At 44.5% G+C, this 24,431-nt stretch overlaps 1 protein-coding gene across 1 annotated transcript in view; it reads left to right on the forward strand.

The window, feature by feature from the left end:
* The first annotated feature begins 630 nt into the window (after positions 1–630).
* SPARCL1 (SPARC like 1) overlaps positions 631–24,431 on the forward strand; it is a 31,154-nt gene continuing 7,353 nt past the window's right edge. The window contains exons 1-9 of the mRNA XM_048509486.1: positions 631–787; positions 7,351–7,415; positions 8,496–8,549; positions 12,479–12,664; positions 14,259–15,482; positions 17,349–17,418; positions 17,553–17,665; positions 20,096–20,216; positions 21,420–21,556. Of these exons, the coding sequence (XP_048365443.1) occupies positions 7,362–7,415; positions 8,496–8,549; positions 12,479–12,664; positions 14,259–15,482; positions 17,349–17,418; positions 17,553–17,665; positions 20,096–20,216; positions 21,420–21,556 (1,959 nt within the window). The 5' untranslated portion in view covers positions 631–787; positions 7,351–7,361. The remainder of the gene's footprint in view (positions 788–7,350; positions 7,416–8,495; positions 8,550–12,478; positions 12,665–14,258; positions 15,483–17,348; positions 17,419–17,552; positions 17,666–20,095; positions 20,217–21,419; positions 21,557–24,431) is intronic.

Genomic DNA, 24,431 nt, shown 5'->3' on the forward strand with positions numbered 1-24,431 from the left:
GCAGCCATTTTGTGTATGGCTCTGCCTCCCGTGGCAGCTATTTTGGCCGCCATTTTGTGGCTGTGCCTACCATGTTGAGTCAGAATTCCACCAGTGCCCACAGTCTCCAAAAGTTTGGAAACCCCGGCAATGGAGTGTGTAGACCAATAGTGACATATGTTGTACCTTCAGTGATCTATGAAGAGGCCCCAAAGAAAACAATGGATGAAAATGTTGGGTATAACTTCCACACATGCTGAATAATGTATTTTTAATCCACTCTCTTTTGTAAATTATGTTTTATTGTTAAGACCTTTTAAAGGCAAACAAATAAAAATCATGCCGAATAATGCACTTTCAATCCATTTCAGATGCACTTTAGTGATTGTTAGCAAATGGCTTTTGCTGTTTCACACAGTAAAATCCAGCTGTAATGTTATTCAGCATGTGTGAAAGTGCCCAAAGGGCAAATCTCCCTGTACCCCATCCAAACAGTGGAAGTTTGCTGCAAAAATTAATTAGTTCAATTTTGCTGAAGTGGAAATAATCATGCAAAACTCTGAATGCTTGCTTCAGACCCTGGATGACAGGCTAGAGGAATTTCAGCTTCAATGGGCTTGAATCAGTTTCCAGCCAAAGAAGCAGAGATAAAGGAGAAAAGGGTTTAAAAAGCTGGGCTTGGGAGTCTGTCAAACTTTCCTTCTCTGGCAGTTCCTGCAAGAAAAAGATCAGCGATGAGTTTGGACTCGGACGTTCTGTAAGTCGCATTGCTCAGGCATATCTTCCAGACTCAGACAAATAAATCCAGGTAAATCTATGGCTATTTAACAATTACTCTTCCTTGTGACTGTGGTTTGTGATGATGTGTTAGATCTTCCAGCATGCAAATATATCCAGAAGAGCAGAGATCTTCCTTCCTTTTTTTTAAAAAAAAGTGTTCCTTTCTTATATCTTTCTTTGTTTTTTACATATGTACTTTCATTTTACATTTTTTCCCAAAACCGTGCTCAGTCGATGCCTGTAAAAATGTCCATAAAACGATAAACTAGTGAACAGTACACCTGCCAGGTTCACAATCTTTTCAAAGCTATAAACTAGGTGGTATTGGACAAGCTATTCTCCTTCTGACTCACAGATATTGATACACATGTGTTAGATAAATGGTTTGGGCTAGGAGACTTGAATTGCTCCATTATGCATGTGATAAAAGCCTATAAATAAAAAGATGTTGACAGCATCTGGTTCACACAAACTGCCAATTGTGAGATTTTCAAATGCTGTGGCAAATGGGTTGTTTTCAGGGTTTTATATATCTGGAGAAAGAAACCTTGACTCTTAAAAGCTCACACCCCAAAAAATCTTGTTTGTCTCTAAGGTACCACTGAGTTAAGTTCTAGTTCTACTACAGATTAGCATGGGTATGCTCTGAAACTATTTATTAATCTGCCATTATAGTTTAGCTATGAAATGAACTGGATCTCTTTAAACAAGCCTGTACACTGATTTATGCGCGACTTTTTAAATGCAATATGATGCTCCATTTTATCTTCTCGTTGGTATTTAGCATGTCTTTTTCAGGGAGGACAAAGGTTGCTTGTGCATATTCTACCAGCTGCTGTTTAGTAGCTTAGGATGCCATGCCTCCAAACTTCTTCGTATATAAATATATATATCATATCTTTGCTCATAAAACTTTCGAAATTCTGAAAATGTTAGTGGAATGGAAGTGGAATGTTTGAGGGCTGTTTGAGGGGATTTGGACTTTTTGGTGATAGTACGCGAAAATACTGAATTGAATTTCACATTTTAAAAATGATCTAGGGCAGCAATACCCTGAGATCACATGGAAGTTATATGTTATAAGTGATATGTTCATTTGGACTGCAAATTATAATTAATATATTGTTGAAGACTTTCATAGCCAGAATCACCTGAGTGTTGCGGGTTTTCTGGGTTGTGGCGTAGGAGGTTAAGAGCTCATGTATCTAATCTGGAGGAATCAGGTTTGATTCCCAGCTCTGCCGCCTGAGCTGTGGAGGTTTATCTGGGGGATTCAGATTAGCCCGTACACTCCCACACATGCCAGCTGGGTGACCTTGGGCTAGTCACAGCTTCTCGGAGCTCTCTCAGCCCCACCTACCTCACAGGGTGTTTGTTGTGAGGGGGGAAGGGCAAGGAGATTGTAAGCCCCTTTGAGTCTCCTGCAGGAGAGAAAGGGGGGATAGAAATCCAAACTCTTCTTCTTCTTCTTCTTGTGTGACTGTGCCATGGTGTTACCCACGATGGAGATGCAGTCTCTCAATAACGTAGGGAAAATTAGCTCAGAGCAGACTGCTTATTAATGTTGCAGGGAATCTTTAATACCAATGTATACTAAGATTAGCTCTTGGACGAAATTCCACAGGGAGAAATATAATGCAAATTTGTCAATCTTTATGATAAGGATAAGAAGTTTACAAGCACTTGATTCAATGCAATAAACACCCACACACAGAGTTCCTAAGATATAAATAGGTTGGAAAATAGGTTTGGATTCGAACGGGGTATGGGATATATGTAGCTTAGGATGCCATGTCTATATATAATGTGTGTGTGTGTGTGTGTGTGTATGTGTGTGTGTGTGTGTGTGTGTGTGTGTAATGTATGTATATGTGTGTGTGTGTGTGTGTGTATATAACGTGTGTGTGTGTGTGTGTGTGTGTGTGTGTGTGTGTGTGTGTGTTTGTAAACTTGGGTATATATGGGTAATACAACTTGATCGCGACATGAAGAAGATCCAGGGTTCAGGGGTAAGCTCCGCCTCCAAGCCCTGTGTGTGTGGCGATTGGCTGGAAGTGAGTCACCATCACTATGGCTAGCCTTTTATATAATAGAATATTGGTTCTCTTACTGGAGAAGCCCTCATTAAAATAAATACTCCCTGCCAGAAGAAAAGTAATGCTTTAGAGGAGGGGGGGGCGGGGGAGAGGAACCATCTAGTGTTCTATCCCCTCATCCTGCGGAATGTGTGAATTAGGTCTGCCAACTGCAAGATGGGAAATTCCTGGAGTTTTGAGAGTGGAATCTTGGGAGGAAGGTGTTTAGGAGGGAAGAGACGTTAACGGGGTATAATGCCATTGAGTCCATTCTACAAAGCAGTCATTTTCTCCTGGACAACTGATATCCGGAGTCTGGAGTTCTGCTGTAATTGCAGCAAATCTTGAGGTCCTACCTGGAGGCTGGCAACCCTATTGAATGTGAACCAATTGTCCATTCGTTGGTAAGATCATTCAAATATGTTAGGATTGTTGTGGATCCAGGCACTCCTCTGCCATGCGATGTTTGCTATGAAGTATATAATATTCGTGGCACATCTTTTGTCCATTTCCCGTTGCAGGAGACTGGCACGATCATTTCTTTTTTGTGAGAAAAGTCTCGATGGAAACTGAGGTGGAATTTTCTGTCCTCTTCAGAATTCAAACTAGGTCATGCCGGCCTGCTTCCCCCTTTCTTGACCAGCGGAGGTTGCCATTTTCTCTCTGTACCCTTTTGTCCCTAGTGCTTAGCATTTCAATGCGAGGCAAGGCAGTTCTCTCAGCCCGCTTTGGGATGGCAGATAGGACAAGGAATGGACAAAAAAAAGAGGCTTACCAAGCAACAGACTATGAGGAAGCAGGAGCAAAATCCATTTAGACAGATTCTGACCCATGTTCAAACGTTCCATAGCCTCATTAAAAATGTTCAGCTCTCTAATTACGAGTGGATGAAAACTGCAAAAGCAGATACAAGATGAATAGACTGAAACACCTCACAAGCCAGCTCAATGGACAGTTCCTTTCCTTGTTATAATGTGTTGTTTTGTGAGTGCTGTGTATTTAGGGGCTTCAGGGCTCTGGCAATTACATGAGTTGAATAGCACAAAATGCGGTGATTAATCCGCGACGGCTGACTTGTACGTGCGAGTTATCACATTATGCTGCAGTCGCCATGTGGCGAAAAATGCTTGTGTGAACAGGAGTGAGTGCATACGATCCCCCTCATGGGACCCACCGAGCACAGGACCATAGAATTCCAACAGCATGACAGGAAGTGACATAGCAGGAAGAGGAAGAGTCCCCCTTTCCTTAAAAAAAAGAATCCCTCCCATACAGACTTGCATGACTTTTCTGGTCTCCAGAATTTTCCCACATCTAATGCAATGAAATGTAAGATCCTTTTAGGAACCCTGTAAGGCTGGCCAGAATCATCACTACCACTATCACCCCACTCCCCATTGCAAGCGAGTGACTGCAGAATCACCATAACTAAGGCCCCACTGGAAGCTTATAGCCCAGATCAGGATTGTATCACAACATACTATATGATTTCAGTACCCCAAAAAGCCACTTGGATTGCATGGGATCCGTTCCCCCGGGGGGAAATCACCTTCTCCAGGTTCTGGTGTATGTTTCTAAAAAGCTATGAGGAGACCATCCCATAACAATAACAAGGTGAGGGGATGGGCTCTGGCTCACCAGTAGAGCGTCTGCTTGGCATGCAGAAGTTCCCAGGTTCAATACCTGGCATCTCCAGTTGAAACTATCAGGTGGTAGGTGGGGTGAAAGCAGAGGTGGGATCCAGCAGTTCTCACAGGTTCCCGAGAGTAGGTTACTAATTATTTGTGTGTGCCGAGAGGGGTTTACTAATGGGTGATTTTGCCATGTGATTTTTGCCTTAGTTACGCCCCTCCTCTCAGCAGTAGCACGTAGAACTTGAAGAAGTCTAGCAAGCGGTGCACCGGCGTGCGTGGCAGCCTGTGCCTGCATGCGTCCGTTCGTTTCCCGCCCAAGAACCGGCGCAGCGGCTGCGTCCTTGCCACAGCCCCACCCAGGAATGCCCCGCCCCAGGAATGCCCAGCCACAGCCCCGGCGTGCCCCGCCCAGCCCCATTGGTTCTACGCCACAGTTTGAATCCCACCACCATGGGAACCTGTTACTAAAATTTTTGGATCCCACCACTGGGTGAAAGACCTCCGCTTGGGAGCCTGGAGATCCACTGCCGGTCTGAGTAGACAGTGCTGACTATGATAGGCCAATGGTTTGATTCAGCCTTAGGCCACTGCATGTGCCCAGTTCCCACCCACTGAGATATTAATGTTCTTTAGCACTGACCTGTTATTCCTGTCTCCTTAGGCTAAAGCGATACGCCTATTTGTACTAATCAGACAGGTATTGCACAACAGCCTTGTTGATGGCAGGGCAGGTACTCAACCATGCTCAAAATTTGAGCATTAGTGTCTAATCCAGTGGGACCATGACGTCAGAGGGATGTTTCCCCGTGGTTTTCGCTGGCTTGACATAAGACATTTAATACACGCAGCTTAAAATCACTCCTCCTTTAGGCCAGTGTTGTGACTCTGCTGTCTGGAGTGCAAAAAAAAAGAGGTTGCATAACATCGCTGACCTGAACTGCCCTCTCTGGCCAACAGTGCGAATCAGTCATTCCCAGCAGAACCTTTGTTTGTCGCTGTTGAAGAGTGTCAGGCAAAAGACTCAACAAGCAATTTATTGCTGATAACTTCTATTTTAGAGGGAAATTCCCTGTTTAAAAATGGCCATGAAGGCTCGATCAGGATTTGGGGAGGCTCCAGGTGAGCTGCGGTGCCACAAATATATGCATATTGCAGCTTTTCTAAAATTCATACATTCTGTAGACACTCTGCTTCACAGACATGACCCTCAAAACAGAAAAAGGAAAAACAACATGCACATGGGATTATTAGTCAAAGCAAACTTTATTCATCTACTTTTTACAGCGAAATTGCGTGCAGACGAGATGCAAGCAGAGGAAACCTCCGTGGGGAACCTTCATGGAGAATCTCTGCTGCAGCACACAAAATGGCTGACACAAGCGGGGAGAGTGAAAGTAAAGGGTTTGGGAGGGAGAAATAAAGCATTTCCTGCCTTCTTTTGTTTGCTCAGCAGGCAGGAAACATCTTCATCCTGGGTTAAGGGAAAAGATCCCTGGCTTAGCGATTTTTGAAAAACCTGGGTTGAGAGAAACAAAATGGGCTGAAGTCATTTTGGGGGAGAGAGCTGTGCAAAGTTCTCCCCCAAAATGCTTTTTCTAACATCCTCAGAATGTCATAAGAACATAAGAACTAGCCTGCTGGATCAGACCAGAGTCCATCTAGTCCAGCACTCTGCTACTCGCAGTGGCCCACCAGGTGCCTTTGGGAGCTCACATGCAGGATGTGAAAGCAAGGGCCTTCTGCTGCTGTTGCTCCCGAGCACCTGGACTGTTAAGGCATTTGCAATCTCAGATCAAAGAGGATCAAGACTGGTAGCCATAAATCGACTACTCCTCCATAAATCTGTCCAAGCCCCTTTTAAAATTATCCAGTGGCAGCATATTAACCTCCTGTGGCAGCATATTCCAAACACCAATCACATGTTGTGTGAAGAAGTGTTTCCTTTTATTAGTCCCAATTCTTCCCCCCAGCATTTTCAATGTATGCCCCCTGGTTTTAGTATTGTGAGAGAGAGAAATTTCTCTGTGTCAACATTTCTACCTCAGGCATAATTTTATAGACTTCAACCATATCCCCTCTCAGACGTTCCTCTCCAAACTAAAGAGTCCCAAACGCTGCAGCCTCTCCTCATAAGGAATCATCCTCATTGCCCTTCTCTGCCATATTTATGCTGTGTCATATTTATGCTGTGTGGAATTCACCCCTTGGAGAGTTTTGGTATTCCAGGGATGGTGCCTGAGTCAGTCTGCTGTTTCCAAGGGCATGATGGCCTGGCAGGTCAGGATGTGTGTGCACCAAAAGAAAGAAATCACAGGCTATAGATATTTGTCACAGCCCACAGATGTGACAATGGCCAGCCCAAGAATCAAGCCACAAGAATCAAGCCATCCAGTATTTTCATTTGTTTATTTAGGGATATCCTGCTTTTTTTTCCCTCTGGGGACTAAAAATGGTTTACAAAAAACGCCCCAGAAAAATATAATGTAGACAAACAAATGAAGTACCACAGCAACTCCTAGGTGGTCCTGGTTCCAATGAGTTACGATTTGAGAGCCACAGACTAAGAGCCATGAGCCAGCAACCTCTGGCCATGGCTAGACCGAAAACATGCATCAGAGGAGGAACACCCTAAGTTGGGTCGAAGATATTTCCAACTTCCTCCCCTGGCAGACTGGGCGAATTCAAAAGTATGTATGTTTCAGATAGAGGCTTGAGATCTTTTGCGTGCGTTGGAAATTTTTTGAAGTGTAAATAGAAGCTTTATGTCATCTTTAGGATGGACCACGGGGAGGGGGATGTTAAAATTGGTGATTTTGGGGGTAAGGGAACTTTGTAACCTTTGTCATTAAAGAACGTGAGAATGACAGAAATCTTTCTTACAGGCCCAATCAGAATGAAGACTGTGATCTTCTTCCTTTATTTCATGGGGTCAACAGTTGCCATCCCGGTGAGCTCTCTTCAGTTTATCATTACTATACATTGTGACTGGGGTGGCTTCCATTACAGGGGTAGTTCCCCATTTTGCTCTGATTGCTATTCACAGCAACAAATGAAGTTTCCTCAGGGCATTTCCCTAGACCAGTGGTGGCGAACCTATGGCACGGGTGCCAGAGGTGGCACTCAGAGCCCTCTCTGTGGGCACTCACAGATTCCCCCCCCCCCCACACACACACATCTAGGCTGGCCTGGGCCGCTGGGCTCGATTATTAGCATTAAACCTAAGACCTAGTTTTGGGGAAGGAGTGTAGGTAACCCTGTTAAGTGCTGTTAAACCCCACAGATTTTCATGTGAAGAACTAAAGCGCAATCCTTTACCTTGGAGTAAGCTTGGTTGCTGGCAATGGGGCCTGCTTCTGAGTAAACCCTCCTAGGGTCATGATTCACCCATTGGAAGAGTTGCACAGTTGCTTCAAAGCAAAGCCACCCACTACCACCAAGCTTACACCTGAGTAACGCATGCCTTGGAGCCAACCTTTTTTCTAAACTGAAACCTCAGTATTCAGCTTAAATTGCTGTGTTGGCACTTTGCGATAAATAAATGGGTTTTGGGTTGCAATTTGGGCACTCAGTCTCGAAAAGATTTGCCATCACTGCCCTAGACATATAATTTGCCAGTTGGCAACTGGAAGTCCCCTGCCTCAATCTCCCACCCATGATAATTTGAGAAGAAAATGGGGGGATGGTGATATCCTAGGAATTTCCCCTGGTCTCTATGGTCTTTAAGAGAAAGATGAGTCTTTACGAGAAAGATGGTCTTTACGAGAAAGATCCCATAACGTCTTCTTGAAACTCCACTCTCTCGAAGCACTGCCCCGCCCCCCAATCTCCTATACTGGTAACTGGGTTATGGTGGTAATTGGTGGAAGGAGATTAAAGGGAAGAGATTTTCACATTAAAGAGTGATTTGGTAGCTTCATTCTGAGTAAAGGCTAAAATCAAATTCATGGCCTTTTTAGTAAGATGGTTGAAACCTCTGCTGTAGAATTTGTTGATGTGCAAATTAATCCCTTTTTTTTTCCCCTTGCAGTCCTATTCTTTAATGTACAAGCTTGGAATCCGAGGACTAAAAAATTCAGAAAAGGTATTTGTAGTAAACTTCTTCCAAGTAGAAATGTCATATAAAGCACCTTGTAGGAATATTAAATAGAATAATATTTTTTGCATATGTAATGGGTTTTTTCACATCATCCTAAATAGTAATGGGGTAGAAAAGGATAACAGGAAGTCTCTAAGAGAAACAGAGGTCCGTTCTGCATATCACAAATAAGGCATCCCAAGAACCTAAAAAAGGCGTCTTGGGAAGGAATTCCACACAGCTTTTTCCCCAAGACATCCTCAGGACACTTTATTTAAGATCAAGGCACCTTTTTAAAAAAAACAACCCTTTTTTGAAAACCGTATTTTTCCTTAAGGTGCCTGCAAGATGTCCCTGCCTGGCTGAGTGGAATGCAGAGCTCGGGAGGCATCATATATTTCCCATCATATATTTCCCACTTTTTTTTCAGTTTCAGCTGGTACTCGACATTTTGGTGGATTCCGCAGGGCCAAAAACAACAGTGTGAAAACAGTGTGGAAATGGTGTAAACCCTTTTACAACGTTTTAAACTATTTTACACCGTTTTCACACCACCATTTTTGGTCCATTCAGAATCCACCTTTGTGTGCTGGAGAAGGGATTCCCCCACAGTCATTTGCTGAAGTTTGCCCCAGGACGTTTGCTCTGCAGGCTCTGATCCTGGGTGCCTTTTCAGCCTGAAAAGTACAAAGTTGAGCTCAGCTGGTCCTGCCAATTCTGCAATATATAGTTTTTCTTTAAAAAAAAAATTGAGACCTATCTTTGTAGGCTACACAGACACACATAAGAGAATCTTAACCACTCGGATGACTGCTTTAGCTCCCATTGAGAAGCACGGGTAGACCTGCCCTCCACAGACAGTGTTTCCTTACAGCTCAGAAAACTTACGACTGTCTGTGTAGGGCAGGTCTACCCAGTGCTTCTCAATGGGAGGTGAAGCAGTCCTCTGAGTGGTTAAGATTCTCTTATGTGTGTCTGTGTAGCTATGAAGATAGGTCCTCAAAAATAAATAATAAAACTGTATACTGCTGGAAACGGCCGGATGAGCTGAATACAACTTTGTACTTTTCTGATCCAATCTAATCCAAAAACCTTTATTAGGCATAAACCAAAAGTACCATACATTCCAAATACAAAAAAGGATCATTGTTACATATCATGTAGAACATGGATTAAAAATGTAGCAACTGCTTCAGAAATTTCTACATTAGGGCTGTTCAATAGCTTAGACATTTTTTGTTTGTCTGAGAAAAACATAAATTCTAGAGGTAGTAAAGCTCCCAGATCGGTTCTAATATCATTATACCTCGAACAGTAAAGCAGGCTATGAGGGATTGAGTCTACAGCATTGGGACAGTACCGACAGCAACGCTCACTTTGTGGGATGTTAAGGAAACGACCTTGAAGATAGACAGAGGGGAATGACTTTTCTGGCTGAAAAGGCACCCAGGATCAGAGCCTGCAGAGCAAACATCCTGGGGCAATCTTCAGCAAATGGCGATGGGGAGAATCCCTTCAGCTGCACACAAAATGTCAGGCATAAGCTGAGGGTGAAACTGACCAGAGGGCAAAACAGTCAGGTGAGAAAGAGCCTCTTTCCCCCTTTGAGGCCTTTGCAGTCCAGAACCAAATCAGCTGCTGCCTCTTTTTAAGTCGTCCCCCAGAGATCTTATTTGTGGGGTGTGGACTGAAAAGAAGCAGGAGGCCGGTATCCTTAGTTCACAATCCTGATCAGTGGCTGAACTGATACACACACACACCTGTATCAATACATTCCCCTGGAGAAAATAGCTTCAGAAGGGGACTGTGGTATCACATCCTGCCTGAACTTCCCTCCCGAGGCACAATCTCCAAATCTCCAGAGATTCCCCAAGCTGGAGTTGGCAACGAAAAATTCTTTTCTGTTCCTTCCCCAACAATCAAAAGTCATGATATCTGTCCACATGGTTTTGTTACTGCTTCATTTCCCCTAGCAGTATCATCACATAACCAAATCATAGTGGCTTTGGCGCAGCATAAAGCTTTGCAAAAGGGAAGATTTGCAAAGGGAAAAAAACGGTGCCAACACAGAGGGTTTTGCACAGAGTGCCGCTGCCACCCAAGAGGATGGGATTGCTGCCACTGCCAGGGGAAAAAGAACTGGGAACAAAATAGGGTTTGCAGGGTGGGGAGGGAGGAAACTTGCATAGCTACCAAAAAAATATGTCAGGAGTGCTTTGATTGTGTATTCCTGCATGGCAGGGGGTTGGACTTGATGGCCCTTGATGTCTCTTCCAACTCTATGAGTCTATGAACTGGGGAATATGTAAACTTTTTTGGGCCCCTCACAAGCTTCCCTTCTGTACAAATGCTCACCAAAAAGTGTGTGCAATTCTCAGGGAGTTAGGCTTTTTGCACTGGAGGACACTAAGAAGAAGAAGAAGAGTTTGGATTTATATCCCCCCTTTCTCTCCTGCAGGAGACTCAAAGGGGCTGACAATCTCCTTGCCCTTCCCCCCTCACGACAAACACCCTGTGAGGTAGGTGGGGATGAGAGAGCTCCGAGAAGCTGGGACTAGCCCAAGGTCACCCAGCTGGTGTGTGTGGGAGTGCACAGGCTAATCTGAATTCCCCAGATAAGCCTCCACAGCTCAGGCGGCAGAGCTAGGAATCAAACCCGGTTCCTCCAGATTAGATACACGAGCTCTTAACCTCCTACGCCATTGCTGCTCCTAGCAACTAGCAAGTTGCCATGTTTCTGGATGGCTGCCATTCCGTCCCCTGGGAGATACTGCTGTGCTTTGAGTATTGCATATGCTGGGGATTCAATGTGGGGCTCTCTACATGCAAAGTGCACACTCTGCCCACTGAGCCACACTCCCCTCCCTCCTGATGCTCCACCCCAGCTGAATAATAGTCAGGCTCAGATCTGCTGAGCTTTAGAGGGGGAACCACATCAGGCGCTTTCAGACCATTATCTGGGATTTGTTGGCATGCCCAGCAGACCAGAAAAATACAGGGACAGTACAAATAATACAGGGTGAATTTTGCTGCAGCGACCACAATGGCTGCAATAACAGAAAAGCAACATTTGAGATGGGTGTTTTGTTTCTGGTGTTTTCAGTTGAGTGCTAGCATGCTTCTCCGGCAGTTATGAGGATGTACCTCACTTCTCTGGGAACACAGTGACAATAATCTTCCATAGGCACACTTCACTGGGAGTCTGGCTTTCATACACAAGAACTGTGAAATAGCTCAGATGCACACAGCTTTAAAAGGAGCTTGGACAGATTTATGGAGGAGAAGTCGATTTATGGCTACTAATCTTGATCCTCTTTGATCTGAGATTGCAAATGCCTTAACAGACCAGGTGCTCGGGAGCAACAGCCGCAGAAGGCCATTGCTTTCACATCCTGCATGTGAGCTCCCAAAGGCACCTGGTGGGCCACTGCGAGTAGCAGAGAGCTGGACTAGATGGATTCTGGTCTGATCCAGCTGGCTTGTTCTTATGTTCTTATGTTCACACACAGATGCCCACTTGCATACGTTTGGTTCATTTCTGAAATGCTACACTGGAGGTTCTCAATCGGTGGTGTTATATCAGTGCAAATGAAATGTATCTCTGTACCAATCTTTCTCTCTCAAGCAAGATACATTCCATTCTGTCCAGAGGCGTAGCAAGGGGGGAAAGCACCCAGTGCACTGTGGTGTCCTCTGCCCGTGCCACACCCCCGTCCGCCCCCACCCTGCCCCGGAACTCCCCCACCCCAGAACGCCCCTGCCATGCCCCCGGAATGCCCTCGCCACGCCCCCATAGGGGCGCGTGCTCACCATCCCCTTGGAGCTACACCTCTGATTCTGTCCAAAGATGAACGATTCTTCCTAACTCTGATAGCAGTAAAAGTATTCTTCTTTGTAATACACAAGAGATAGCAAAGAGTGTTTATCTTCATCAGTCAAATTTCAGGTTCCTGCAAGACCATTCCCAGCCGACAGCTATTCCCAGCCGGATTCAACATACTGAGAAGACGTGGACGGAGAAGCTAAACAAGACTTCCAAACTGAGGGATGGAACACAGCTTCCAAAAACGACAGGCAGCTCTTCAGAAGGCCGGTTGGAGCCCATCCATAGCCAACTGCAGGTAAATCATTGGCGTAGGAGGTTAAGAGCTCATGTATCTAATCTGGAGGAACTGAGTTTGATTCCCTGCTCTGCCACCTGAGCTGTGGAGGCTTATCTGGGGAATTCAGATTAGCCTGTACGCTCCCACACACGCCAGCTGGGTGACCTTGGGCAAGTCACAGCTTCTCGGAACTCTCTCAGCCCCACTCACCTCACAGGGTGTTTGTTGTGAGGGGGGAAGGGCAAGGAGATTGTCAGCCCCTTTGAGTCTCCTGCAGGAGAGAAAGGGGGGATATAAATCCAAACTCTTCTTCTTCTATCCCAGAGCCATCAAACTGAAACAGAATTCTGGTCCATGTACTTCTCATTCCCTCCATATCTCTCTAAAAATGCTGCATAATTAAGTTTTCAGTTTGCCTGTTGGTGGCAGGTCAGCCCCAGTCTTTGGCCACTATCCTCTGCCCTTCAGAAATGGGAGAAAAATGCCCCGAAAATAGTCTCCGTGGTGATGATCGAGGTCTTTGCCACAGAGATTAGGGGAAATACCAAGAGCATCACTCAGAAGGGCCATCACACACACCCAAACTCAACCCTCCTCAGGCATAGGCCTCAAAATTTTCTGGATAACTCTGATAGAGGTTGAGTAGGGCCTTCCACTCTTTTGCAAGTAGTCTTTTGGATTATAGAAACTGTTTGCAGCCACGGGCTGGTAGCCACAAAATTAGAAGACTTTTTTGAAAAGGATTCAACTGCTTCATGGGGAGGAGGGTATTTCTTATCAATAACCATGATAGCTAAGATTGAGAAATGTTCAGTATGTCTCTGTATACCAGGTACTTAAGAATGTTCAAGGTGCTGGTCTTAGCCTTTAAGGCTTTAAGGCTATAAATGGCCTTGGGCCTGTAGGCTTGAGGGACCGCATCTCCCTATATCGCCCCATTAGGACCCTCCTTTCTTCGGAGGAGTACCTATTAGTGGTCCCTGGCCCAAAATATGTCTGGCTGGCCAGTCCTGCCCCCCCCCCTCTGGTGGACAGGCTCCCTAGAGAGACCAGGGCCCTGTGGGACTTATCGAGCTTCCACGGGGCCTGCAGAACGGACCTGTTCCACCAGGCATTTGGCCAGCTGGGCTGAGTGTGGTTAAATCGTCCCGGCCTCTGGTGGGCTTGGGGTGGGGGTGGGGGCGGGATTTTATCGCCATCTCAATTGCTTTGGATTTTACTCTGGTTTTTAGACAGTATACTGTGTTGATTTTAAATAATGTTTATTTTATGTAATATATGGATTGTTGTGTTTTATCGTGTTGTAAGCTGCCCTGAGCCCTTTGGGGGCGACCGGGCAATGAATGAATGAATGAATGAATGAATGAATGAATGAATGAATGAATGAATGAATGAATGAATGAATGAATGAATGAATGAATGAATGAATGAATGAATGAATGAATGAATGAATGAATGGCCATCATCTTTATCAAGCTCTACTTGTAAATTTCCCAGAAATCTATGTGACTGTCCACTACTGGGGAAGTAAGGTTGATGAAATCCCTAGTAATATTCTGTTGGTGTCCCTGCCATCACTATGTCTTAAAAGTATGCCTTGTTCTTTACAAAGGGGCACAATACTTCCTTGGGACATCTCAGGGTAGAAAATGCTGGCATTGAGGACCTAAACCATCAAGAGGAGCCTGTTAAGGCGTTGAGGGGTGATGAGCTCCAAGAAGTACTTCAAGAAGTCAATTCTGTTACCAGTTCAAAAGTAAACATCAGGGATCGCTTGAGAAACAGAAGTTGGGAAAGCGGCAATGTTTTGATTCAGCACAAGGGTCCAGCTATGGCATCGAGCAGCATGGAAACCAGTGCTGGAGGTGACACGAGCCCCCGTCGCACTAATCGTGGGCACTATCAGGTTAAGAGAAGAGACATAGTTGGCTATTACCAAGACAATCAGGAAGCTCCAGATATGGAATTGCATAAGGGATGGGAAGAAGATGGGTGGAAATACAACAAAAATGCTGTGGAGATGTTTGCGAGAAGTAAAATGATGGAACAGATTGTGATGGAGGAGGAGGAGGAAGAGGAGGAGGAGGAGGAAGAAGAAGATGGGGATGAGACAAAAATATGGGGTGGGATTAACTACCGTGACAGGAGACAAACGGCCCAGTTTAACATGCCAGAAGATCTCCGCACCGGTGACCACAAGGAGAGCAGATATGGTGACGCTCCAAGGCACACCAATCAGCCCCTCCACCTAAGCACAAGACAGGACAAGGATGATGAACCACCAGAAGAGAATAGTAAAAGCACTCCAGCAGAACTCCTTAAAGGAGAGCAGCTGAATAATTCGAGAAGGCTGAATGAAAATGACCCAGATGCTGAATGGCTGAGAGAGGGTGATGAAGGCGGTTTCCAAAACAGTTACCAGAATTCTAGCTACCACGAGGAAGCCGTGACAAGCGAAAGCCCACAAGAAGCTACTTATTTGGCGGCCACTGAAACTGGGGGCCAAATTCACATGCCGGATGAGTCGAAAAACGATTTTCAGGCGGGCAGCGAGGAACATGACGACTCCTATAGACCTCAGCAGGAAGAGATGTACCAAGAGGGTGAAAGGATCCAAAGTAATGGACAAGGAAGTATAAACCAGGAGGAACAACAAGACGAGAGTCAAAGAGGTGGAAATGTTGCTCCGAGTGGGACTATGGACCCAAAAATAGATATTCCCCTGGAGCCTGATTATAATAATGATGGTGAGCTGGATAGTTCTGATGCCAAAGAGCAGAACGGGTCAGCAAGCCTTAAGCACGACATTGTGAAGATGGCTGAATTAGAAAACAGTGTAAGTGCTTCCAAAATCACGGGAATGGTGAATGAGCCCTATTGATTTGCATTGTAGTCGCTATACCAGTGATGGCGAACTATGGCACGGGTGCCAGAGGTGGCACTCAGAGCCCTCTCTGTGGGCACGTGCACACAGAGTGCATCATGTGGGGGGGGGGGGGAAGCACTGTTAAACCCCACTGATTTTCATGGGAAGAACTAAAGCATGATCTTTTACCTGAGAGTAAGCTCAGTTGCTGGCAACGGGGCTTGTTTCTGAGTAAACCCTTATAGGGTCGTGATTCACCCATTGGAAGAGTTGCAAAGCAAAGCCACTGACTACCACCAAGCTTACTTCTGAGGAATGCACGCCTCGGAGCCAACCGTTTTTTCTAAACTAAAACCTCAGTATTCAGGTTAAATTGCCGTGTTGGCACTTTGCGATAAATAAGTGGGTTTGGGGTTGCAATTTGGGCACTCGGTCTCGAAAAGGTTCGCCATCACTGCGCTATACCGTCTGTGGTGTTTTGTGTGCTCTGTGTTTTACAAACAAGAAAACATAGAACTGTTTTACGGAGCCATCCCAAAATCCAAGACTGTGCAAATTTGGGACACTTGCATGAGATTTTTGTTTTTGCATGATTTATTCCGCCTCTGCTAGTGATGCAGAGAAGGGGCTAGAGTGCCACTTCCTGGCCAGTGGAAACCCTACTAAGGTTTCCCAGCCCACCTTTATTTATATCACTTTTAGTTTTATCCTTGTATTCATAAGGACTTGAAATCTGCTTTAACCCCCCCCCCCCCTTGAGATTCTTGGAATACTGGAATCTGCAATGAATACTGAATTCTGTGCTTTCACTGTGTTTACATCGCCCCACACAACCCACCTCCTTCCCCCTGGTCCATACACAGACTTTAAGACCTGGTGCAAAAAACCATTGCTTGGTCATGGTGGGGGAGGGCCCATACTGTGGGGGGTGGGGTCAGATTTTGCACCGGGCTACATTTTCCCTAGATCAGTGATGGCGAACCTATGGCACGGGTGCCAGAGGTAGCACTCAGAGCCCTCTCTGTGGGCACGCACAAACAGAGTTCATCATGTAGGGGGGAAATTGCCCCCTCCCCCCGTCCAGGCTGGCCTGGACCACTGGGCTCAATTATTAGCATTAAACCTAAGACCTAGTTTTGGGGAAGCAGTATAGGTAACCCTATTAAGCGCTGTTAAACCCCACTGATTTTCATGCAAAGAACTAACGTGCGATCCTTTACCTGGGAGTAAGCTCGGTTGCTGGCAATGGGGCTTGCTTCTGAGCAAACCCTCCTAGGGTCGTGATTCACCCATTGGAAAAGTTGCATGGTTGCTTCAAAGCAAAGCCAACGACTACCACCAAGCTTACTCCCAAGCAACGCATGTCTCAGAGCCAACCATTTTTCCTAAACTAAAACCTCAGTATTTGGGTTAAATTGCCGTGTTGGCACTTTGAATAAATAAGTGGGTGGCAGTTTAGGCACTCGGTCTCAAAAAGGTTCACCATCACTGCCCTAGATACACCTCTGATTGTGAGATCCCTCTCTTCCCCAGACTCCACCTCGAAATCTCCAGGAGTCTCCCAAAACAGAGTTGTCAATCATACCCTGGAGATCGGTTTTAATTCTGGGAGAACTCCAGGCCCCATCTGAAGTTTGACAGCTCTAAATCGCACTCTTCTAGGTCTGTTGACTTCCATGGACTTAAAAGGGTGCAATTGATGGATGATGTCAGCTGTTCAGGGGCCAACTTCTGCCCTTCTAGTGAACTGTCAAAGTGACTCTGAGTGGGCTCAGCTATACAAGCTCCTTCTTTAATTGTCTTCTTACCTGCTTCTTTTTACTTATGCTTTGGAAGATAAAAACGACAGGCAAGCCCCACCGTGATGGGAAATCATATGAAGGAAGTACGAAAGCCCCTGTTCCAGGTGAGTCGAATAAAAAGCTTGGGAATTATGACAGAATGAGAATTGTACTCATACCTAATTTCCGTGGTTCTAACTTTGGCTCAGATGCTGTCCATTCTATTTGAAAAAAAAATTAATTGTATTTCCTCTCCTAGATCCTTGTAGAGATTTCTATTGTAAGACTGGGAAGGTCTGCCAGGCAGACGAAGAGGGGAAACTCAGTTGCGTTTGCCAAGATCCGGAGACTTGTCCTTCCACAAAAAGTTATGTAAGTAATGCAGGAATTTAAACTGCCAGTCTTTTTAAGCAGAGTGCTTAATTTAACAATAACATGTGCTATTTGCACAGTGGTTTACTATGTCCAAAGCACTTCACATTAATTAACAGAAGAAATGTAGACAGGATATTAGTATTCTGCTTCAGTGATGCATTTCCTTTCCAGGAGTTCATGGCAGCCTACATGAATCTCCCATCCCCTAATTCTCCCATCAGCCTTGGAAGCAGTACATGACCATTTTACACAAGCTGCCTGTGGGGACTGGCAGTCATATCACAACAGCGAGTCACTATTCGTCACTCCCACTGTATACACCACCCAGCACCATCAAGGAATACTGTGCATGTGGTGTGAGAGAAGTAGAAGATGGATGCATAGGAAGCTGTTGGGAGAGGGGCTGATTGGCAGAGACAGGGATGAAGGTAGGAATGCAGCAGCACAGATGAGATGGAACCTCAGGCATTCTGTGCCCGTGGTTCTCTCCAAACCTGAAACTGCCCCATCGCTCACACTTTAAGAGCCAGTGTGGTGTAGTGGTTAAGAGCAGGTGGATTCTAATCTGGAGAACCGGGTTTGATTCCCCACTCCTCCACCTGAGTGGTGGAGGTTTATCTGGTGAACCAGATGTGTTTCTGCACTCCTACATTCCTGCTGAGTGACCTTGGGCTAGTCACAGTTCTTCGGAACTCTCTCTGCCCCACCTACCTCCCGAGGTGTCTGTTGTGGGGAGAGGAAGGGAAAGGAGCTTGTAAGCCACCTTGGCTCATTCCGCACATGCAGAATAATGCACTTTCAAACTGCTTTCAGTGCTCTTTGAAGCTGTGCGGAATAGCAAAATCCACTTGCAAACAGTTGTGAAAGTGGTTTGAAAACACATTATTTTGTGTGTGCAGAAGGGGCCCTTGAGTCTCCTTACAAGAGGGAAAGATGGGGTATAAATCCAAACTCTTCTTCTTTAAAATGCTGTCACCGGGGCTGGTTGAAAAGTCAACATCTGGGCACATTGTTCAGAGTCATCCTCTCTATTACTGTGTTTCTTTCTTTATGTGACAATCCAACGGACCAGCAATCTTGGACAGAATTGACCTACCAAATGCCACCCTTCTCTTCTCATTCGCACATAGAAGTCACTGCTTCCAGAAATTTAGCCACAGTAAACAGCTCAGTATCAATGAGCAGGAATCACATAGAAACTAGGGGAACCTTGGAAATGTTAAGAACATAAGAACAAGCCAGCTGGATCAGACCAGAGTCCATCTAGTCCAGCACTCTGCTACTCACAGTGGCCCACCAGGTGCCTTTGGGAGCTCACATGCAGGAGGTGAAAGCAATGGCCTTCTGCTGCTGCTGCTCCTGAGCACCTGGTCTGCTAAGGCATTTGCAATCAGAGATCAAGGAGGATCAAGATTGGTAGCCAGAGATCGACTTCTCCTCCATAAATCTGTCCAAGTCCTTTTTAATGCTATCCAGGTTAGTGGCCATCACCACCTCCTGTGGCAGCATATTTCAAACACCAATCACACGTTGCGTGAAGAAGTGTTTCCTTTTATTAGTCCTAATTCTCCCCCCCAGCATTTTCAATGAATGCCCTCTGGTTCTAGTATTGTGAGAAAGAGAGAACAAATTCTTTCTGTCAACATTTTCTATCCCATGCATAATTTTATAGACTTCAATCATATCCCCCCTCAGATGTCTCCTCTCCAAACTAAAGAGTCCCAAACGCTGCAGCCTCTCCTCATAAGGAAGGTGCTCCAGTCCCTCAATCATCCTTGTTGCCCTTCTCTGCACTTTTTCTATCTCTTCAATATCCTTTTTGAGATGTGACGACCAGAACTGAACACAGTACTCCAAGTGCGGTCGCACCACTGCTTTATATAAGGGCATGACAATCTTTGCAGTTTTATTCTCAATTCCTTTCCTAATGATCCCCAGCATAGAGTTTGCCTTTTTCACAGCTGCCATGCATTGAGTTGACATTCCCATGGAACTATCAACTAAGACACCCAAATCCCTTTCCTGGTCTGTGACTGATAGCACTGACCCCTGTAGCGTGTATGTGAAGTTTGGATTTTTTGCCCCTATGTTCCTCAGCTGTATCTCAAATGGGCAGTCAACCCACAGTTAAAGAAAATATGGAATAAAGTTTCAGTTTCCCATGTGCACATAATCTATCAGAGCAAGGTTCACCTTGGAATCTACCCACCAAAACAGCCCAGGGAAAAGCATTTTGTCTCACCAAAAGAAAAAACCCTCTGATATTTGAGGACAATCGGTTGTTCCGTGACAGTACATTCTTTGCAACAGTACAGTATTTGAAAGTTCCTCACAAGTAACAAGTTGTGTTTTTGCTTTGCTAGAGAGTACTGTTCCACTCTGCCAGTGTGCTTTTTCATGCATTGTTTTTATAATTTTTTTGGTAAGGTTTGCGGGACGGATAATAAGACATATGAGGACACGTGTCAGCTGTTCGGCACAAAGTGTAATCTTGAAGGGACCAAAGTGGGACACCAGCTGCACCTGGATTATATGGGATCCTGCAAATGTAAGGGTATCATTTAAAGTAGTTCACCTTATGAATTCACCTTATGAAGCTGCATGTATGCAAAAATCAAATATGTAAGAATTTTTAGTGGTGGGTTTTCCAGCCTGTGTGGCCGGATATCGAAAACACGGTCTTCAGCGCGCAGGCATTCTGCTGTCCACTCACTGCTGTGCGGTTTGCCGCACTTAAAGGTTTTTTATATCCTTCGCATATTGCGGATTGGTATCTTTTTGACTATGGATTTCATCTAAAGCACTTTGCCTACATATATGGATGGTCTTTTGTTCCTATTAGGACTTTGATATAAATGGCATTATACTTATGAATGATGTTTTTTGTATTATGAATTGGCACACGTATACTTAGATAGATGTTTAGCACTGCAATATTTGTTCACTTTTATAATATATACGTGTTGACCAGACTTATATTTCCTTGTCCTTTGTTGGCGAATTGTCTTGGCCGGACTGCCGCATTTTTTGTCATTCTCTCTTCGCCACCTTTCTTTCTGGTAGATCTTATTCCTAACATTTCACCTGCATCTGTGGCTGGCATCTTCAGAGATGTAGTTTGTTACACACTGTGTCTAATGAGAAGAGAATGTTTAGTGGGGTATATATTGTCCATGTCCCAGGGTGGGGAACCAATCAGTAAGTGTTTGTGTGGAACTTGCTATGCAAAGGTGCGGTTGAGGGCATTGTATTGCAGGTGGGGGTATCAGTCCATTTACATTTGTAGCCACATTTGCATTCCCTGCAGCAGCAGCAGCAGTATCAGTGAATGCAAATGCTGTGTCTGGGTTGTGTCCACTGTCCATGAATTTAGCATGCCCTTGGCCTTTGATTCTGGTGTTTTTAAGTTCTGGTAGCCAAGCTTTGGTAATTCTCAGAGTCTCTTCTTTCTTGTTGAAGTTGTCTTGGCGTTTGTGAATTTCAATGGCCTCCTTATGCAGTCCGACATAGCAACCTTCCGAATTGTCCAGAACTAGCAGAATGTTAGTATGGGTTAGTATGTTAGTAATTTGTTATTATGTTTAACCATTGTAGCCAGAAATTCAATAATCAATGCAAGTCTGAATTTACACTCAATCTGTAGGTTGCTATCTGCTGCTTACCAACAAGAAATGGCCTTCTGGGCTGAGAATTTGACCCTAAATAAGTTTAATGCCTTTATTTTGGAATATCATTTTGTGCTTTGGAACAGACATTCCTCCTTGTACTGATTATGAAGTGGAACGGTTCCCTGTCCGGATGAGAGACTGGCTAAAGAATGTCCTCATGCAGTTCTACAAACAGGATCTAGACAAAGGTGGATTTCTCACAGACAAGCAGAGGAACAAAGTGAGCCATTGTTAACCAGAAAAAAAAATCCTTGTTATGAATAGAAGAAGGCCAGCGGTGTGTGTATGTGTGCATATAACTGATGGTTGTGAAAGGGCACATCTATGCTTTTATCAGTTTTGTACCCTAAGAATCCTGGTAATTGTACCTTGATGGAGAGTTCTCTCTTGGGGATCTTTAACCCATTCGAGAAATGATCGCAAAATTAGTTGGGTTCATGGGCAGACACCAACAACACTCAGCAGTGGCGTAGGAGGTTAAGAGCTCGTGTATCTAATCTGGAGGAACCGGGTTTGATTCCCCGCTCTGCCGCCTGAGCTGTGGAGGCTTATCTGGGGAATTCAGATTAGCCTGTACACTCCCACACACGCCAGCTGGGTGACCTTTATTTATTTATTTATTTATATTTCAAACTTATAGGCCGCCTCTTCCCCAAGGGGCTCGAGGCGGCTTCCAACATGGCTGTTCTACGACAGCAACTCCAACAACATGAATCAACACATTTAAAATCCAGCAGCAATCATATACAATTTAAACAATAACAGTAAACCAATAGAACGGTAAAAACGGGTGCCCGATCCCAAGGCTAAAAGGGAGAAATAAGTAATAGAAAAAGGAAAGGGGGGGGAACGGCGGGCCCCAGGTGGAATCAACAGTGGGCCCGACCGAAATAACAAGGGATGGAGAATGGCAGCCTCAGTTTTAATTCCGATGTTTCAGTGGGGGCTAGTCTGGGGAATTCAGATTAGCCTGTACACTCCCACACACGCCAGCTGGGTGACCTTGGGCTAGTCACAGCTTCTCAGAGCTCTCTCAGCCCCACCTACCTCACAGGGTGTTTGTTGTGAGAGGGGAAGGGCAAGGAGATTGTAAGCCCCTTTGAGTCTCCTGCAGGAGAGAAAGGGGGATATAAATCCAAACTCCTCCTCCTCCTCCTCCTCCTCCTCCTCTTCTTCTTCTTCTTCTTCTTCTTCTTCTTCTTCTTCAATTCAAAAATCTCAAACCAATTTTTAAAAATCTGCACACCTTTTAACATTGGAGGCAAGGAAAACAAGTCATGGAGAGGGTGTGATACAAAGATACACTGTGATCATGCAAGAAAGCAATATAATAATCATGTGAACAACACATCCAAAATTATTTGGATTCACCCCAACAGCTCAATGAACAATTGACTCCCTGCTCGCCACTGGCAAGCAGAATGTTAGCCAAACCAGCAGCTGCTTGAGCATGCCTACATTTTATTGGTCATCTTACCATTAGAAAAGCCTTGTTGCAATATGGGTCGCATTATCCCTACGGCTATTTAATATCAACCCTTATTAATTGCCCAGTGATATGACTTTCTGTATTGAGTTGGTGCTTCATGGAATCAAAATTAAGGTTATGTTTAGATGTCGGACAGAATTGCTATTGGCTGTTATGGGTTTTCCAGGCTGTGTGGCCATGGTCTGGTAGCTTTTACTCCCAACATTTCACCCGCATCTATGGCTGGATCTTCAGAGGTAAGTCATGGTAAGATGGGCTTCTCTCTGTGGCACAGGAATGACAAGCTTCTGAAGATGCCAGCCACAGATGCAGGCGAAACGCTGGGAGCAAAAACTACCAGACCAGGCTGTCGGCTGCCTCCTTGCGTGTAAACAGAGAAATGCAAGGAGACCCCCCCCCGCCCATTGCACAGTGAAGAGCCCCGAGGTAAGTGTCCCATGTATAATGGGGCCTTATGACAGCCCCTATTATACACACACATAAAGCTTCATTATTCTGAACCAGACCACCAATGCACTCAGAATGGCTGCAGCTCTCCAGGGTCCTGGGCAAAAGTCTTTCACATTACTTACGGCCTGGTTCTTTAAACTGCAGATGCCAGTGATTGAACCTGTGACCTTCTACATGGCAAGCAGACGGTGTTCTACTGACCCACAGCCCCTCTGCAAGCTCTTGGATGCAGCTTTTGTCCATGCAATCCTATGATACGCAACACAGACTTTTGTGTTCAAAGGGGACCCCCCCTCTTCACCTTTTAACCAGAAGATGATTGGATTCAATCCACAACAGGGTTGAATGGTATCGCTACTACAGAGCAGGAATGTTTCCCATGCAACTGCAATGAAGGAAATTCTTTTTTTTTACAATAGATTTTTATTAAATTTTTAATCACAGTATACAATAAGCAGAAAAAAATACAAAAAAATACAATTTCAGGTTGTGTTTACATAATAGAAAACATTTTTTAAAAAAGACATAAAGAAAAAAAATTTTCCTCACAGAAAAAGAAAAAATATAGTGCATTGAAATGGACTTCCAGCTAGTAAAACATAGGATACACAATCTAATATCGAAATACATTGGTACATCTCAAGTTTTTAATTATATATCATTTAAGGTTATAATTACATTAATTCTGACCTACTAACTATATCAACAATTAATTAATCAGTTATATTTAATACTTAATCCAGTGTTGTATCAAAGAGAATGTCCTCGATTATCTACTTATAAGCTAGCCATTATGATCTAAAAAGAAGGGGGAAAAGGGAAGAAGAGAAAGAGTACAGTAAAACATCGGTATATAATCAAAATATAGTACTGTACAATTTTTACTTATTCACTTATCAGAAATCATAGATCATATTTCATACATTTGTATTCTAACTGGAAATAATCAATTAAAGGCTTCCAATTCCTCCCAAATATCTCTAAATTCTGCTGTCTCATAATTGTCGATAATTTATCAATATTCAAAAAACTTAATATTTTAGAGAGCCAATCTTTCCCATTTGGTATATCTGGTGCTTTCCATAATTTAGCATATACCATTCTGGCTACAGTTATAATATACAGCAGGATTTTTTCATGTTCTTTATGTACACTT

Source organism: Sphaerodactylus townsendi, linkage group LG10, assembly GCF_021028975.2.
Source record: "Sphaerodactylus townsendi isolate TG3544 linkage group LG10, MPM_Stown_v2.3, whole genome shotgun sequence".
NCBI lineage: Eukaryota > Metazoa > Chordata > Lepidosauria > Squamata > Sphaerodactylidae > Sphaerodactylus > Sphaerodactylus townsendi.